Source organism: Bicyclus anynana, chromosome 13 (genome assembly GCF_947172395.1).
Source record: "Bicyclus anynana chromosome 13, ilBicAnyn1.1, whole genome shotgun sequence".
Lineage (NCBI taxonomy): Eukaryota > Metazoa > Arthropoda > Insecta > Lepidoptera > Nymphalidae > Bicyclus > Bicyclus anynana.
Window position 1 is genome coordinate 15,124,846 of NC_069095.1, and position 18,116 is coordinate 15,142,961.

The 18,116-nt window shown below is 35.4% G+C and overlaps 1 protein-coding gene across 1 annotated transcript in view; it reads left to right on the forward strand.

Moving 5' to 3' along the window:
- The first annotated feature begins 10,482 nt into the window (after nucleotides 1-10,482).
- LOC112044183 (homeobox protein Hox-C4a-like) overlaps nucleotides 10,483-18,116 on the forward strand; it is a 51,716-nt gene continuing 44,082 nt past the window's right edge. The window contains exon 1 of the mRNA XM_024079936.2: nucleotides 10,483-10,572. Coding sequence (XP_023935704.2) covers nucleotides 10,483-10,572 — 90 coding nt within the window. The remainder of the gene's footprint in view (nucleotides 10,573-18,116) is intronic.

Consider the following 18,116-nt stretch of genomic DNA (forward strand, 5'->3'; position numbering starts at 1 on the left):
CTTAACGACTACTATTATTGTTAATACATTAGAAATGCCTATACAGTTAATTGATTGGTAAACATCATTGTTTAATGATACAATTGACGGGTGTTAACTGGTTAAATCTTGTTTAGTTAATCGTTTACTATTTACTTATTTTATGACTTAGTGAATAATATTAATTTAATAACCCATGTTTAAGCTATCAGTAGATTATTTATGATTTGACTAACAGAGGCCCGTGACTGCGTTTCTGTTAGTGAAACCTTTATAATCTTTTATACTTTTTTTTTGTCATAACTTTTATAATATTTTAAACTTCACTCTATCGTGAGTGTATTTCTTCATAATACTGAAATTCAAAACTAATATTATTTTGTTGAATATGCCCGAACAATTTGAAACTCATACTCTTAATCATCACGTATGTAGTAGGTTTTTTTTATTCTTTACAAGTTAGCCCTTGACTACAGTTTCACTTGATGGTTATTGATAATGCAGTCTAAGATGGAAGCGGGCTAACTTGTTAGGACGCGGTTGAAAATCCACACTCCTTTCGGTTTCTACACGACATCATACCGGAAAGCTAAATCGCTTGGCGGTACGTCTTTGCCGGTAGGGTGGTAACTAGCCACGGCCGAAATCTCATTTTCCCAGCCCGGGATCGTACCCAAGACCTCCGTTTTGTAAATCCACCGCGCATGCCACTGCGCCACGGAGGCCGTCAAAAATACAAATAAAATACCTACAAAATAAAGTCGCTTGCACTGGATGTTCGATCATTTAAACTATTCAATGGATTTTTATGCAGTTTTCAGCAACAGGTAGAGGAATTAAAGAGAAAGGAATACAGAAAATACATCAGAGATTTAAAAAGCAGAGGTACAGGGTCGTATGTTTCGTCTATTATGATATCCTGTAGTCTATACTAATATTGTAATACCTATTAGTATCTACAATCTACACAACACCTGTGTGAAGCCGGGGCGAGTCACTAGTCTTTTAATAACACTTTGTTTAAATATAAGATTATAATTTTAAATTTCAAAAAGATTATAAAAACCTGTTTTAACTACAAACTCGCATAAAAAAATTAAACTTTAAAAATGACAAATTCTAAGGTAATTTATGACTAGCGGACGCCCGCGACTTCATCCGCGTGGAATTTAGTTTTTCACAAATCCCTCGGGAACCATGGATTATTCCGGGATAAAAAGTAGCCTATGTATTAATCTAGAGTAAAATCTATTTCCATTCCAAATTTCAGCCAAATTGCTTCAGTCGTAGCGCCGTTAAAGAGTAACAAACATCCAAACAAACATCCATACAAACTTGCGCGCTTATAATATTAGTAGGATTTAACCATTCTATGTTATAACTACTAAACCATCACGGTACATTTGTATTAATATCCCAACACCGTTATTAAAAAAACTGTTAATCCCCGTTTGTAAAGATATTTCCCCAAAAAGGGCTTGCTCATTTTCGTTTCCCCAAATCCCCAGATTTGTCCCCAAATCCACCGGCACGCGTCCATTATTCCATTATTATTATCCCATAATGAGATAATACGGGATAATGCAAGCGTCAATCATTGCGTAATAAGCAGTTATCGATGGGCCAACACAATTGTATCGCTACATAGAAAACTACATCTTAAATTACGGGAATTTCGATTATTAACCGACTTCAAAAAAAGGAGGAGGTTTCTCAATTCGACCGCATATATGTTTTTTATTTTCATTTTAATTTTGAAAAATGATTTTTTTAAATCTTTCTTTATTCATCATCCATGAGGTCATTTGACGGTAATAAATCATACCGAACAATACATGTAAATATTTTTACCTGGCTACAAAGCTAAGATATGTAAGGGGCGAGACTCTTAAATATTTGATTAAGATTATATTTGCTCTAAGCTAGGCTTAATTTACCTGTAAATTATATAAACCACATAAAAATCACTTTCATAGTATTGGAGCTAAATATACGCTAACAGACAGAACGCCAAAGAAACAAGGATGCAGTATTCCTCTTTTTATAATCAATATATCACAAAACACGTGACTTCTCACTGAAAAGTAACTGAAAACTACGCGTTGCGTTCATTCATAGACAACTCAAAAACAATGTGTAAATGTATTGATGTGACAAGTCACCATCATCATCGTCATCATCATCATCATCATCATCATCATCATTATCAGCCGATATACGTCCACTGCTGGACATAGGCCTCTTGCATGAGCCTCCAAGCAAAACGGTCTCGAGCCGTCAGCTTCCAGCGGCTTCCTGCAACAAAGGTGACAAGAGTATATACCTAAAACTTATTTGGAACAGAGTGTCACATCACAAGGACTTTCTTGTACAGTCCATCCTACCTAATGGTTCAGTAATTTCGTTGAACTGGACATTTGACTGGTGGGAGGCTTCGGCCGCGGGGCTAGTTACCACCCTATCGACAAAGACATACCGCCAAGCGATTTAGCGTTCCGGTATGTTGTCGTGTAGAAACCGAAAGGGGTGTAGATTTCACTCCACTCCCAAGTTAGCCCGCTTCCATCTTAGATTGCATCGTCACTTACCATCGAGATTGTAGTCAAGGGCTTACTTGTAGAGAGAAAAAAAATTACAGTCCTTCTAACCGAGACCATTTTGAGTGTGACCATGTTCAATTTACAGTGATTTTTTTCGTAACCACATCTTTTAAATATGACCAATTCGACAAGGAGATGTGATCTCATTGAAGCTATTTACCGCTGCGGCCGGCTGATATGTGATATACCACATGCGAAATATAAGCGAAAACATTCACTTTAAAAAAAAAATAAAGAGATAAAAAATGATCAGTATAACCACGTCATCCATCCGTGTAATAGAGCAACTTGTATTGTTGGAACAGCGCTGGCTCACGTTGCCCAAACAATCGCTCCGACCCTCAGCCGCCATTTTTAACGAACCCTTTCTGACCCTTCGCAAACTTTTTCCAGATTCGCATCACGTACGCTAAAAAACTCAATCCTTTACGTGTTCACAATTAGGGTGAGAACAGATGGAGCTGTCACGTAGACGTGCCGAGAGGATGAGTGTCTACACCTAGATACGTAAGTATCACGTACGTATGATTCACATATAGAGCTAAAAAAACATATTCAAATTGATTTCTTTGAAGTAGATATTTATTTATAAACTTCTGAAAAGTATTAATAGTGAATAGTGACTCTACCACTGGTTCTTTAAAACGTAAAGCACATTCTACCGAGCAGTAGCGATACTCAGTAGTAGTAGTAAAGTATATCTGCCATAAGCAATGCCTTGAGACCCAATATTTTTTTTATTTATTTATTTATTTACTTAAGACATTATATCGTCGTCATCAACCCATATTCGGCTCACTGCTGAGCTCGAGTCTCCTCTCAGAATGAGAGGGGTTAGGCCAATAGTCCACCACGCTGGCCCAATGCGGATTGGCAGACTTCACACACGCAGAGAATTAAGAAAATTCTCTGGTTTGCAGATTTCCTCACGATGTTTTCCTTCACCGCTAGAGACACGTGATATTTAATTTCTTAAAATGCACACAACTGAAAAGTTGGAGGTGCATGCCCCGGACCGGAACCCACACCCTCAGGAATCGGAGGCAGAGGTCATATCCACTGGGCTATTACGGCTCTTACATTAATTATTATTTCATAAACTATACTAAATAAATACATAAGAAATTATTTACAATTTTTTTTTCTTCGTAATGCTCGTAATCGCTTGTCGGCTTTGCTGAGCACTGCACATTCCTTTTATGAAAACCTACTAATAATATTATAAACACGAAAGTTGGTTGGATGTTTGTATGGATGTTTGCTTGTTCCTCTTTAACGCCACAACTACTGAACCGATTTGGCTGAAATTTGGAATAGAAATAGATTTTACTCTGGGTAAACACATAGATTTTTCATCCCGGAAAAAATCATGGTTCCCGACTTGTGAAAACTAAACTTTACGATCAACTAAAGGGAAAAGGAAATATTAGCCATGCAATGTAGACTTAAGATTTAAAAAATGCGGTTAACCATAGAAATTAAAATATCAAGATTATACCCATTCAGATAGAAAGTTTTATTGTTACTTCATGATAATATCAAAATAGTGTTGCAAAAAGGACTTGTTTTATTAAAGTTGAATTTGAAAAACATGAAAGATGCGTGGGAGCAAATGTCTCTCCATTCATTTGTATGCGAGACATAATAAAATATTCAAGAGATATAAGTAAGGTTTGTCTATTTTCGGAAAACGCTTGAGCTTGGGATGTAGTCGATAGCACAAACGTCTTTGTGTGAGTAAACCAAGGAACGTCAGCATAGTAGAAACATATCTTTAAATTATGAAATTTCAATGACTTAAGCTAATGAAATTGAAATAAATTGGCTTCAATTGGCCGTGGCTAGTTATCACCCTACCGGCAAAAACGGACCACCAAGCGGCTCCGTAGCGTTCCGGTACGATGTCGTGGAAAAATCGAACGGGGGTATGGACTTTCGTCCTCCTCCTACCAAGTTAGCCCGCTTATATCTTAGATTGCTTCATCACTTACGATAAGGTGCGATTATAGTCAAGGGCTTCTAAATAATAAAAAAAATACTAACTTCTAAAAATTAAAAAAAAAATACTAACTTCTAAAAATTAAAAAAAAATTGTAACTTCTAAAGAATAAAAAAATTCTAAAATACAGTTTCCTAGCAGCTATTTAGCTATTTATTTATAAATATAAATAAATAGCTAAATAGCTGATTTCTGCTTGAAAAGCAGAAATCAGCTTTTCAAGGTCATCAGTTTTTCTAATGTGAAAAACTGACTGTGCTGTGTATGTTACTTGACTGTGCACTATTACCGATGACAAACCGTCTTCAGAAAGTAGAACATCTTGACTCAAATAATGTTTTCTTGTAAAAAGCAACTTATCAGACCATTGACTTATAAGATAATCTTTTGAGAAGACTTCTCAAAAGATGAAGATTCTCAATTAAAAACCTGTAGAATTCCTACAAATTAGTAGACTTGACTTTTCATAACTGCTTGTAAGACAGTTTATAATTATAAATAAAAATAAGTAGGTATGCATTATTTTTTTTTAGTAACTTATTTAAAAGTGAAAGGTTTTATTTTTTTGTCGTCTGAGAGATTGAGATCTGAGATTTACCTTCAGAACTTATACCGGGGAAATGAAAAAAAATAACGCCCTCAATCCGCATAATTCACTAACACGGACGTATGTTCGTTTCGAAATTGAGATTTTATATAACAAATGTCACCCGGTGCCTCCACTGATAACCCTTCGTGGATATCATACAGTAGGTAGATGACATTTCTCAGTTGATTTGATGTTTATTTTAATAGGTTGTTAATAAAGCTGTTAAAATAGGCTGATACTAATATATCGTATTTTTATTTTATTTAAGACAATCTTTTTATCTTAAAATAAAATAAAAATAAAATGGAATCGACTTCAAAAACCTATTTCAGTTATTTTAATTTCAACACAAAACTACTAAACCGTTTTCGTGAAAATAAAATGAGACCAATCTGGAAGTATACTCTTTCAAACAAAATTATATTTTTTAAAATTTGTTAATAAATGACGAAGTCATGAGGAACATTGAAAGAAAACACTCGCCTCGAATTGAAAACCTCCTCCTTTTTTGAAGTCGGTTCAAAAGCAATGTATTTTAAGTTTAAAATTATTTCTATTATTGCAACTAGGAATTGCAATCATGAAAAACAAACACTGAGAATTGCATTGTACGAAATACTTCTAACATAGAGGATAGTTTAAAATTCAAATGTACCCACTACCAGCGCACCAACAAAAGCAAACATAGACGTAAAGCAATCTCGTAACTTGAATTTTAAAATAACCCTGTACTCAATGAAACAGCGTCCCGGTAAATTATTAAAATATGATAATATCGTGCTTTGGAAAAACGTCCCTGTGTAGCTATTATGGACCGAGCCTGCAATAGCCAGATTTACTTCATTTTATAAAGGCTTAAAATGTGTCTGCCTATGTAAAAGATTGTATACTATAATATAAGATATGTCACTAGCGCGTCGAAACGGAGGCGAACAAAAGCGGCTAATTGTGTTAATTTCATTAAATCGCATAGTAATCAACGATCGTTATATAAATAAATAATACGTGGGCAGTTCAAATATTATCGATACTAATGCTCTGACATGTTTATTTACTATCGAAAAATTTACAAAAATGTACAGTTTTTCTAAATATTTCTCGACAAAAACTATGGAACACTGATCGTAAGGGACCCAGCTATCACATATTTAAGCAGCGACCTTCAAAACATACATGCGCGCCATCTACAGCGTTTGTCTCGATCATATTTGAACCACCCTAATACCTAAATTTTTAAATTTAGTACATAGTTTATTTCTGTTAGTTTTGTTCAATATAAAACGTAGGTAGTATTTAGGTAGTTAATTTAAATAGTTTTAGTATTGGTGTTAAGTTAATTTTAATATTCTACAATCTCTGGCCGTTTAACTAAGTGGTAACCCTTCGCTAGAGACCCCTAAAGTACTTTTAAAAAAACTTTAATAGTATGTTTTGACTATAGAGGATAGGCTGACAAACTTATATCCGTCAAAAAATGAGGTAAGTGTGGCTATAGCAGGCTCTAGGTCCGTAGTATAGCTGAAATTGGTGTCTTTCTACACTTCTTTTGTTATTCTAATTTAGGATGTAGTGTAAGTAATTTCAGTGTGTTTTGTCCAGATGTCTTTGTGTTATTCTTTTTCATTTCAATAATATTGCTGTTTGCTATTGATATAAGTTTGTTGAGAACAATTCGCCAGTTTTTCGTCACACGGATTAGATGTCAGAATCTTACAGAAACATGCAAAATTAAATATATATATAGTATACTAGCAGAAACTCGCGGTTTTAACCATATATATATATAGTTTCCATTACCATCAGAATACTGGAATACTTTCTATTAGTAAAAGAATTTTCCAAATCAGCCCAGTAGTTTTGAAATTTATTCGTTACATTAGTATATGCATAAATTAATATGTTGGAATAGAACATTACATACCACCATTCAAACTGTTTCTAAATATCTTTCATTTCTCTACCTGGTTTCCTGACAGGAACAATGGAAGCTGGCATTCCATAACTTCTCAGTGCGTACGAGACCAACGGACATCAACTTTGTAACGATGCAGATTACTTTGCCACCCGGCTGTTCTATAGTAAAAGGGTGAAGGAGGAACTATCCCCATTGATGAGTAGATAGCTAAAGGTACTGATATCGTCTAGCCTGTGGTTTTGTGAAGCTAGACGTATCGACGCCCGCCGTGATGAATTATTGCGAGAGTCAATTATTCAGACAACAGCCATCGCGGGATTAAAAATTTAACATTCTCTCTCACACGCGGGCCCGGACAAGTTTGATAGTGCACTTCGTGGGATTGACAGTTCGGGGGCTTTGACCTTAGTAAGAGACTCATCATTATCAACCCATATTCGGCTCACTGCTGAGCTCTAGTCCACTCAAGATGAGAGCGGTTAGGCCAATAGTTCACCACGCTGGCCCAATGCGGATTGGCAGACTTCACACACGCAGAGAGTTAAGAAAATTTTCTAGTATGCAGTTTGTTGTGCCTCACGATGTTTTCCTTCACCGTTTGAGACACGTAATATTTAATTTCTTATAATGCACACAACTGAAAAGTTGCATGCCCCGGACCGGATTCGAACTCACACCCTCCGGAATCGGAGGCAGAGGTCATATCTACTGGGCTATCACTGCTCTCAGTAAGAGTACTAATAACCAACCAACCACCAGTTGGCAGTAAAATTGCCAGTAAAAATACAGATTGGAATTAGACTGTCCTGTTGTTCAAATTATTATCATTGCCACTTCGAATTATGAGGTTTTGCTTTCGAGTCCTGGTCTATGAACATTGAACACTTATGTTATAACTTTCTTCCGGGAAATTCTCAGTAGCTCTCTTGGAGTTAAAAAGGTGTGTGTCCTCAGAAATCCGTTGAAAATCTGAGATACGTTTTTAAAAAAGTTTTTGATGGGTTTGTCCTCTAAATGAAATTAATCTAATATTTGAGATGTCCAAATAAAAAATAATCCATTTAACAAATTTTGTATAAAGCTTCTCATATCTTTTGTACAGATATTATGAATAAAATATAATACATACTAAAACGTATTTAAGCCCGATGTTTGCGGAGCAATATTTTACTGCATTAACATTTTATAAAACGTTGTAATGTAATAATTCAAAGGATATTACATCACAAAACCGAACCCTGGCACAATTGAAACGTTGGGCCCGAAATATGGCAGCATAATACCAGCTGTGGGCCACGAACGTAGATTGTTAAACCGCCTATGAATTTGTAACCGCGAAAGCTTGTGAGGCTAGAATGATATTTTTTTTTCGAAGTGTTGATAATATTTTGGTATATTTAATACTTTAAAGTAACGCATAGTGACACACTTTAGATTTTAAAAACCAGACCTTATTTTAGAATAAAGTAAAACTTGTTGACTGAATCATCTAAGTTATTTAGATTTCATTACAGATTGTATTCTATAATGTAGGCTAAAAAAAATAAGAAAATATGTTTCTTTTTAGAAGTAAATACTCGAATTGAAATATGTTAATTGCATACCCCAGCTACAGTATTTAAAAATATACATTAATAATGCTACAGAGACACTCACTCAAATATAGTTAAACCATAATTATGTGGATATAAATACTTACAATACTTAGATAAATATAACAAACAATAATAATTATTATTTGAAATAGAATTCTTTCAATTTACTTTAATACAATATTACTTTAGTAACGCATACTTTTACTTTGTTCTTCAGGAAATTTGTAAAAAAAAATTGAATTTTTGTCCTCCGCTACCGCCACGTAAATCGCTCACTCACTGGCCCCGTAATCTTTTGCAAACTTAATAAATTTAGAGCAGGCCGGGCTGTGAGAACATTAAACAAAATTATGATTTGTTAATAACAAGCACAGAGGAGCGGATGTTTGTCTGTCTGTTGTTACAACTAAACCTCGGATACCCTTTGGCCATGCTTTTTGCGATCTCTGATCCTTGAGGGTTACATGAAAAAAATTGCTAAAATAGTAGCGATTTTTGGCATGTTTGGAATTCTCTGTATTGAAGCAAACATACAGGTCAAGATCTTTCAATTTTTAACGTTATAATAAATTGATTAACAATTTTAAATTATCGTCTATTTAAATTAAATAGGTATACCAACCAAGGATTTTTCCATAGTCAGTTCTGTGAAATAGTGACTCTACGCAAGGCAAATTCAAGTCAACGACCCATGCAGCTGTTTTTTTAAATAATCTCTGTTATGAAGTTTAGTTTTTCACAAATGTCTCGGGAACCATGGATTTTTCCAGAATGCTTATGTGTTAATCCAGAGTAAAATCTATTTCCATTCCAAATTTCAGCCAAATCGATTTAGTAGTTGCGCCTATAAAGAGTAACAAACATCCATACAAACTTTCGCGTTTATAATACTAGTAAGATGCATTACTGTGTCAGAGAAGTCACTAATTTCAAAATTGTAAACTTTGTAACAAATTGTAGCTGTATGCCGCGGTTTCGATCACCTACATTCGGAAGTGTCGGGATAAAATGTAAGTATGAGTTATTCCAGACAAGCTTCTTACAGCAGTTCTGCATAATGAACTGGTCATAGATGTTTTTAAAATAAGCTTACGTACTCATGTATTTGAATTTTATAGTGATTTCCCTCGATAAATTTACCTACGAGTACTTTTTTTTTATTCTCTACAAATTAGCCCTTGACTACAATCTCACCTCGTGGTAAGTGATGATACAATCTTAGATAGAAACGGGCTAACTTGCTGGATGAAATTCCGGTTTCTACACGACATCGTACCGGAACGCTATGTCCCTTGGCGGTACGTCTTTGCCGATAGGGTGGTTACTAGCCACTGTCAAAGCCTCTCGAAAACCTCAATCGGCCCAACCGGGGATCGAACCCAGGACCTCCATCTTGTAAACCGACCGCGTACACTGTTACTCCACGGAGACTGTCAAACATCATACACGCATACATTGGGCCACTTACCTACATGACGTTTATTCCTGGGTCGGTATATCATATATTGAGCTTTTTTATGTAAAAAAAAAACTTGTATTCCGGAGTTGGGAAGATTTTTGCTACACAAATATACCTCGGAGAGCACGTTCCGTCAGTTCCATCGACAGTCATTAACATTGGATAGTGATAATAATAGAGTTAAACATTTAACAGTACTGAGTAAGCTCGTATTGGACCAGCGTGGGTTGAATTTAAGCCCCCAAACCTCTCTCCAATGCCAAGGGCTTGTAGTGTTAAAATAGGCTGTTAATCATAAATGAACTCCCGTAGAGTAAAATCTGTTTCTATAAGGAACTTGTCAAGTATGCCCACGCAGCTGCCACAAGAGGGCGCTACTAATCAACTCGTCACAATGTTCTGCGGCGCCGCCAAATTGTGCGGCTACCCGCAGAACGTTATTACGTCACAGCTCCAGTGAACAGTCACTCTGTAACCTCTGAACACAAACCAAATAGTAATTACAGTAGATACTGATTTCTCTCACGAATAAGTGTATAATTCTCTTCACACACAGGTTATTCTTTTTTCAGATAGATTTAACATCATATACTGTACTAGCTGACGTGCGGTATAACCCGCGTGGTTCCCGTTCCCGTAGTATCACTATATTACTCATACTATGTTTATTTTTGTTTTACACCACCTGCTAATGTCCCTCAGTTTTCCTAAACCGAAGGTTGTCTGGAAGAAATCGCTACTTAGCGATAAGACAGCCTTTTGTATGCTGATCTCTTTTTAATGTGTTTTTATTTCTCTTGTTTTGGTGTGCAAATCTATACTAATACTATAATCTATACTAATATTATAAAGCTGAAAAGTATGTTTGTTTGTTTGTTTATTTGATTGAACTTAATGTCAGGAACTACTGGTCTGATTTGAAAAATTCTTTCAGTGTTAGATAGTCCATCTATCGAGGAAGGCTATAGGCTATATTTTATCCTCGTATTCCTGCGGGAACGGGTACCACGCGAGCTAAACCGTGCGGTGTCTACTAGTTACTTTATAAAATTAAATACCGAGTTATGTTTTCAACTTCGAAGTTTAAACAAACATCAGACTTTGTATACTTATAGTATTTTTAAAGTTTCGGATTGTAATTTGACTCAACGGCCTATATACGAGTACCTACGCTGTGGCACGCGTCAGAGCTTAAACGTGATCAAGTGTCACACCGAACGTTCGCAACTTTGTCATAACAAAACATCTCTTCAACACTAAATAACTAACTACATAATCAACTAAATTTGTCAATTCAATTTAATTAATAGTTAAAACCATCCATAGCTTCCAACTATCCCCTTTATATTTGGACGACTAAGTGTATGTTATATATTACTTCTGTACACGACTATATCTATATAATTTTTATTATTAGTTTCTTCGTTAGGTTGCATGGAAGAGATCGCTTTTTAGCGATAAGGCCGCCTATTGTGCATTTTCTTTTTTTTCCATTATTTTTCTGTATCGTATGTTTCTTTGTGGTGTACAATAAAGTATATTTTCATTTCATTTCATTTATGTTTATTAACCCTACACCTCTCAACTTTTTCAGGAGTTGGAGTCCCAAGGTGTTGGAATGGCAACTGCACTAGAAAGCGCAGTGTTGGTCGACGGCCCACCAGGTGGATTGACGACATCAAGCGAGTCGCAGGGATTAGCTGGATGAAAGCGGCTCAGTATCGTGATGTTTGGAAGTGTCTACAAAAGGCCTATGTCCTGCAGTGGACGTCCATCGGCTGATATGATGATGATGATAATACCTCTGAAAGCAACTATATGCTCCAAACTCCTTAGATGACGGAAATCTTGTCATCGCAGGCTCTCACGCCATATAGTAGGTTATGCTTATGGGTTAATTTTAAAATAATTTAAGTGTTGAGTAAAAATTACGTTAAAACTACTCTCTGGTAGTAACTGCATGCTATTAAAGCTAATGGACTAAAGTGTCGGGCTTTTGGCACTCACTAATTCATTCATTGCATTCCCTCCGTATGTCGGAGAGAATGTTGAATAGTGGATACCTAATTTCAAGTATACCTCTCTGACAGAGGGTTACATATTTGTACCTTTTGCCATGGAGATCCTTGGGCCATGGAGTCGCAGTGCCAAAAAATTTTACCGAATCATTTCACCGCGGCTAGTTGCCCCGACTGGTGACAGAAGGGCTGGCTCATTTTTCGCGCAAGGTATCAGCCTGGCTGTCCAGCGCGGAAATGCAGCCATTCTCGCCACCATTCCACGTGGGCATGATTTGTTTAGTTATTAGGATAAGTTAGCTTAAGTTCCTTATTGTATTCTTTCTCAATAAAAAAACAGTTGATACCTGATGACTTTAATTTGTTTGGAATTGTATATAAAAATGACGCTTTTTTATACCTTAGTATTTAACTAGTGTGCCTTAGTTTACAAGCTCTTGGCAAAAGCCAAGTTTATTGTAAAATTACTAACCATATACAACTTCCCTAAAGTACCGCCTGTGTCTATTCAATTTACTTAGCAATTTAATAAAATAGGAAACTCCGTTAAAAATCAAGATAAAGAAGTCAACAATCGCATTCCGTAAGTCATTGTTAAGTTTCAATCAAGTAAGTTATAACAAAGAGAGGAAGGAGGGTTGTTTCAGCTGAAATAACACTGAACATTTAATTAAAAGGCTCGATTTTGTGAGATTTTTAGAGACGTTGTTTCTGTTATGTTGTGAATTTAAATACAAATATAAATTACATGTATTAAATTGCTTCTAACCATCTATACATTTGGATATTTTTTATGCTTTACAAGTTAGCCCTTGACTGCAATCTCACCTGATAGTGTGTGATGATGCAATCTAAGATGGAAGCAGGCTAACTTGTAAGGAGGAGGATGAAATTCCACACCCCTTTCGGTATCTACACAACATCCTATCGTTTAGCGGTACGTCTTTGCCGATAGGGTGGTAACTAGCCACGGCCGAAGCCTCTCATCAGCCAGACATGGACCAATTAAGAAAACCTCAATCGGCCCAGCCGGGGATCAAACCCAGGACCACTGCGCCACGGAGGCCGTTAAGCTTTTATACTATACACAACGGATTTTTATGCGGTTTTTATCATTAGATAGAGTATTTTAAGAAGATGTTTAAATTATGTGTAGTTTCTTGCGAGCCGTGATAGCCCAGTGGATATGACCTCTGCCTCCGATTCCGGAGGGCATAGCTTCGAATCCGGTCCGGGGCATGCACCTCCAACTTTTCAGTTGAATTAATTATCACGTGTCTCAAACGGTTAAGGTTCTTTTTCTTTCTTTTTTTTTCTCAATTCTCTACGTGTGTAAAGACTGTCAATAAGCATTGGGCCAGCGTCGTGGACTGGTTGGCCTAACCTGTTTCATTCTGAGAGGAGACTCGTGCTTAGAAGTAAGTTGAATATGGGTTGATAATGGTGATGATGACCATTGCTTAGGTACCACGATGACTGAGCCCGAGGTCCTAGGTTTGACTCCTAGGTTGGACTATTAAATATCTTGTCTTTTATACAAGAAATTTCAATGCAAATTAGGCTTCTTAGTAGTTGGGAAGTTGGTAGTGATAAAGAATGAATTTAGATTGGTTCAAGTCCAACTGAATAAACTAAAGAACATAAATTTAAAAATATAGGAGCGTGAAAGAGATTCGAGCTTACCGTCAAACAAGCAATTAGCTGCCCGAGTGAGTACAGCAAAAGACAATCCGACGCTTAATAGAATTTTCTCTACAATTCCAGTTAATTTAACGACATATTTGTTCTGAAGACTTTGAGCTCCTTCTCCTGGCGTAAGGGTCAGCGCATACCATCCATTGTCCGCAAAGATTCTCTAAGTTCAAAGAAATAATGGAAAAAAAAATAAAAAAAATCTACAGACTTCAAAAAACATACCCACTAAACTGAAAAGCAGTACCTGCTGCTCAGTTTGAAGGCGGTGCTTACCCCGTGATGTTAATTCAAGCCATGTAAAAATATCATAAAGGTTTATGGTTTTCAGACGGTGTTCTTTCAGAACAACACTTAATTAGAATTCTTCATATTATTTAGGTTTTCGTTCCGCAATTAGATCTATTTTACAAATATCATGATTTTTTAGGAACTGACGGGCAATGAACCTAATCTAGAGCGATATGACGTCATGAACCAAGCTATTCAATTACTATTTCCGCTAGGAGCTGTGTTTTAGATTGGTCCATAGTCTAAATTTAGTTGAAGATAGTTATGTAACAATATTTTATTTGGGATATTTGTAGTATTAGTAGACGCCCGCGACTTCGTCCTCGTGAAATTCAGTTTTTCACAAATCCCGCGGGAACCATAGATTTTTCCGGGATGAAAAGTAGCCTTTGTGTTAATCTAAAGCAAAATCTATTTCCATACCAAATTTCAGCCAAATCGCTTCAGTAGCCGCAGCGTAAAAGAGGAACAAACATACTTACACACTTACACACAAACTTTCGCCTTTATAATATTAAAAATCACAATTAAATAACACACACAGATCTTCTCAAAAATAAAAAAGAACTAAAACACTAAAACTTGATCATAAATGTAAACTACGCAAACATTTTCATCAAAATCGATCGAGTATTTCATACACTCCGCAATTGATTTTTATTAAAATAAATTTCGTATCTGGTATTATTAATCTATGAAACCCGATATAAATAAATAAATAAATAAATTTCATCTGTGGTATTATTAATCTATGAACCGAGATATAAAACGTGGGATTGAGAGCGAGCCATTTATCACATTAGCGCAGTGAGAGGTCGAACACACTCGCCGGTATGTGTGCAACTAATGAATTACATTGCCAATATCTATCGATTTGTTGCTATCAACACCAATAAGGGGAAAGATTTGTAATTCTGTATGTAACGAATGAACTCAAAACTTCTGAACCGATTTGAAAAATTCTTTCACCAATAGAAAGCTACATTATCAGTGAGTAACATTAGGTTATATTGTATCCCCGTATTCCGACGGGAATAGGAACTACGAGGATAAAACCGATAGGTTCTGCTAGTATTGAATAAATTGAATTAAGCCTTCATGATACTAATGGATAATTTAGTATTCATTATCATACTATGTACAAATAACTACAAAAATAATGAAAAATTTAAACCCCCCCGACGTTGAATTAAGCTGAAAAATTACATTTCATAATAATAGAAAAACGCAGATATAATCGGTTTGGCTTATCAAATCATCACTGAACCATTTTGAATACGTCAGCTTTCAAATAAAAAATACCGCATCATAATCGGTTCATTAGTTTAGAAGCTACGATGCCACATACACACAGAGTTTACCACACAAAATTTCAAAATTAATAATAAAAGTTAATTATTAAATTACTAATAATAATCGTATTTACCACTCTACACAGAAGCTTTTCATTTAGTTGAATGTGTCATTATTTGCTACCCATACCTACCGTTTACAACAACAACAAAAAAACTTAAATCGGTCCAAAATTTGAATTAAAAAATGGTCCAGCCGAACTAAGGAGCTCCGTGTTTTGGAAGATAGATAAAAAACATGACCCCAAATTCACGTTTAGCTACTGAACCAACTTATTTGTTTTAAAAAGCTTACAGTGAAAGTGCTTAATGGACGACTGATTTCTATGCCTAAAAGAGATTCTTAATTCAATGAAATGGGTTCTTAATTTTGTACTCTTTACAACATTAAATTACAGAAAAGTGGGCGTAAGCAATTTTAACTTATTTCCAAATTTGAAGAATACTATGAATGAAAACGGATTTGTAGTATACAACACACAATACACCAAAGGTCATTTTAATGTCAAAAAGATCGAGCACTTTCTACACAATGAGCAATCTACCTGCTAGCGTAATAAATTACCAAAGTCCCATCAAAATCGATTGACCACAAACAGAGCTCTTACATACCAACAATAGAACTTAACAGAGGCAACAAAAAATTACTGAATGAACGTAAAATGTATGAATGGAAGGCGTCGCAGACTTATTGGCGTCGGTCGTTCACTTCGATATTTGAAAGTGCTTTTTTTTATTTTGTATAGGTGTTGTATAGTTTTTATTGCTCTAGTCTAGAGGAAAGAGCTTTAGCGGATTATAATTTGATATTTAAAAAAGATTATTTTAAAATTGGCTTTTTACTGATTTTTTTTAACAGCCACGTTGATCCAGTAAGCGTAAGCCTGTGTGGCTTCGGATCCTGAGTCCTAGGGCAAACTGTGAAATAATTTTCATTAAAATCTCAGTCAGGAGTTGGGAAATTATTGCTATTTACGTAATATCTCATAGAGTATGTCAATCCAGCAGGGTTATTATGTATGTCAGTGTACCATTAAAATAATCAGTCACTACATTGTTTTTCATCCTATTTTCATTTTTGCAATCATCTAACTTTGTTTTTACAACGAAATTACATAATTATCCTCATTACGTTATATCAGTATAGTAGTGGTAATATCAAGTAGTAACGTTATTTTAACATTAAACTGGTATTTACGTAATTTCGTTGAAATATTCATGTTAGATGATTGTTAAAACAAAAATCACTGTCATTGGATGTAAAATAGCGTATTCAATTCGTAGAAACTATGTTAGATGATCACATAAACAAAAAACGATGTAGTGACTCATTATTTCAATGGTGCACCAAAATACATAAGGAATAAGGCTTTTTTAAAATTTTATGGTACGATATTTTTCCTTGACCGTTTTTGGATCCACACCCTACGAAATCGGAGGCAGAGGTCATTTCCACTGGGCTATCACGGCTTTTTCCTTACATACTCTTTCTAAAATGTAAAGAGATTTGACTCTTACATACCTACATACTCCTACATTATACCTTCATATTCTAATTATATGCCATACTCCTACAAAAAAATTAAAAAAAATGTATAAAGAAACACTACACGAGCCAACAGAACCTCTCAAATATAAATGAACACAGAATGATTGTCAATCAGTTTGGACAAACAACGGGATTTCAGCCTGATCCCCCTTTCCCCCCTCACCCGGGCAACTGGTCCGGGATGAACGCGCCCTTAATCCCACCCAAACCCAGTGTCAACACGCACTGAGTGCGTATAAAGCCTATTTCAGATATTTTTAGGGTTCTGTAAATCTCTTGAGTAATGTCAAAATAATTATCATTGTCAGCCTATTTTATTTAACGATGCACTACATAGCCAGGTTAGGCTCCTACGTACTTAGACCCACTAGGTAGGCCGATGAAAACAAGATCCCAAGACTGTAATGGACAGTGCCAATGCATAACTTTAAGCAATGTGTTAAAAACATTTACTTAGTAGAGGTTACTATACACCATTGATGAGTTCTTTAATGATAAAGATGCTTGGAGGCCATTGGATCAGCTTCCACCTTCACACAGGAAGTAAATTATAAGATATTCTAATGTTGTTATTAATTGTAAATTGTAATATTGAATGATATTTTTGAAAATGAGCAACTGTTGATTTTCACGTTACATAATTGCTTGTAAAGTGAGCCTACTTTAAATAAAGGATTTTTTTGAATCTTGAAATGCATGCTGGCGGTCTTATGGCTATAAGTTTGACTCCGATAAAATAATATACTACTTTTATTGTAGAAAATTAGTAGAAAATAAAATTTCACGCGGACGAAATCTCGACCAAGCGAGCTATCTACTAAATAAAAATAAGTTGATGCTACAACTAGAATTTTCTCATGAGGCTATTCTTCAACGGTTTATTACAAACATAAAACGTTGGCTATACGTAACCTACTGATAGCACACGTTATATTATATTTTAAAGCATATAAAAGCTTTTCTATATTATTTAATACATTTGGCGTACTTAAGATTTTTAATAAAGATCTTAAACCTTGTACACTCGAATATTCCGGTTTTGGGGATTAAAAAGGATCGATTGTTATATAAATAGATT